General features: G+C 55.5%; 1 protein-coding gene across 1 annotated transcript in view; it reads left to right on the top strand.

Annotated features, from left to right (window-relative positions):
• LOC104276431 (PCTP-like protein) overlaps positions 1-480 on the top strand; it is a gene marked incomplete at its 3' end in the record, with an annotated part of 1,448 nt that extends 968 nt beyond the window's left edge. Inside the window, exons 3-4 of the mRNA XM_009872736.1 lie at positions 216-268; positions 339-480. Coding sequence (XP_009871038.1) covers positions 216-268; positions 339-480 — 195 coding nt within the window. The remainder of the gene's footprint in view (positions 1-215; positions 269-338) is intronic.
• Positions 481-485: the final 5 nt, after the last annotated feature.

The following is a 485-nucleotide window of genomic DNA, read 5'->3' as shown; positions in this document are numbered from 1 at the left end:
AATTTTTTGGTTTTTACTGTTTTAGAAGAAGCAGGAGAAATGCTAAAGTAGCTTTTTTTCTTTTTTTTGGAAGCTGTAGTGGTGGTTTGGGTTAGGCCTCGATTTCCTTGCACTGTCCCCAAAAGCCCTCCTGTCCCCAAGCAGGGTGACCGCTGTGCCAGGATGGGGGATCCTGGCTGTAGTTTTGCGGTGCCCATCTCCTCTTGTCCCACCAGGTTCCCTGCCCAAGTGGGTGGTCAACAAATCCTCGCAGTTCCTGGCCCCCAAGGTGAGTCGCTCGCGATCCCCTCCCGCTCTCTCTCTGCTTGTCTCGCCTCCAACCCCGACCTTCATCCCAGGCGATGAAGAAGATGTACAAAGCCTGCCTCAAGTACCCAGAGTGGAAGCTGAAGCACGACCCTCACTTCAAGCCCTGGCTCTTCCCGGAGCAGAGCCGGTTGCCCACCCTGGCTCTCTCCGAGCTCTCCCTCCAACACGCTGACTCC

Source organism: Apaloderma vittatum, unplaced genomic scaffold, assembly GCF_000703405.1.
Source record: "Apaloderma vittatum isolate BGI_N311 unplaced genomic scaffold, ASM70340v1 scaffold27617, whole genome shotgun sequence".
Classification (NCBI taxonomy): domain Eukaryota; kingdom Metazoa; phylum Chordata; class Aves; order Trogoniformes; family Trogonidae; genus Apaloderma; species Apaloderma vittatum.
This window is presented reverse-complemented; position numbering and strand designations above follow the sequence as displayed.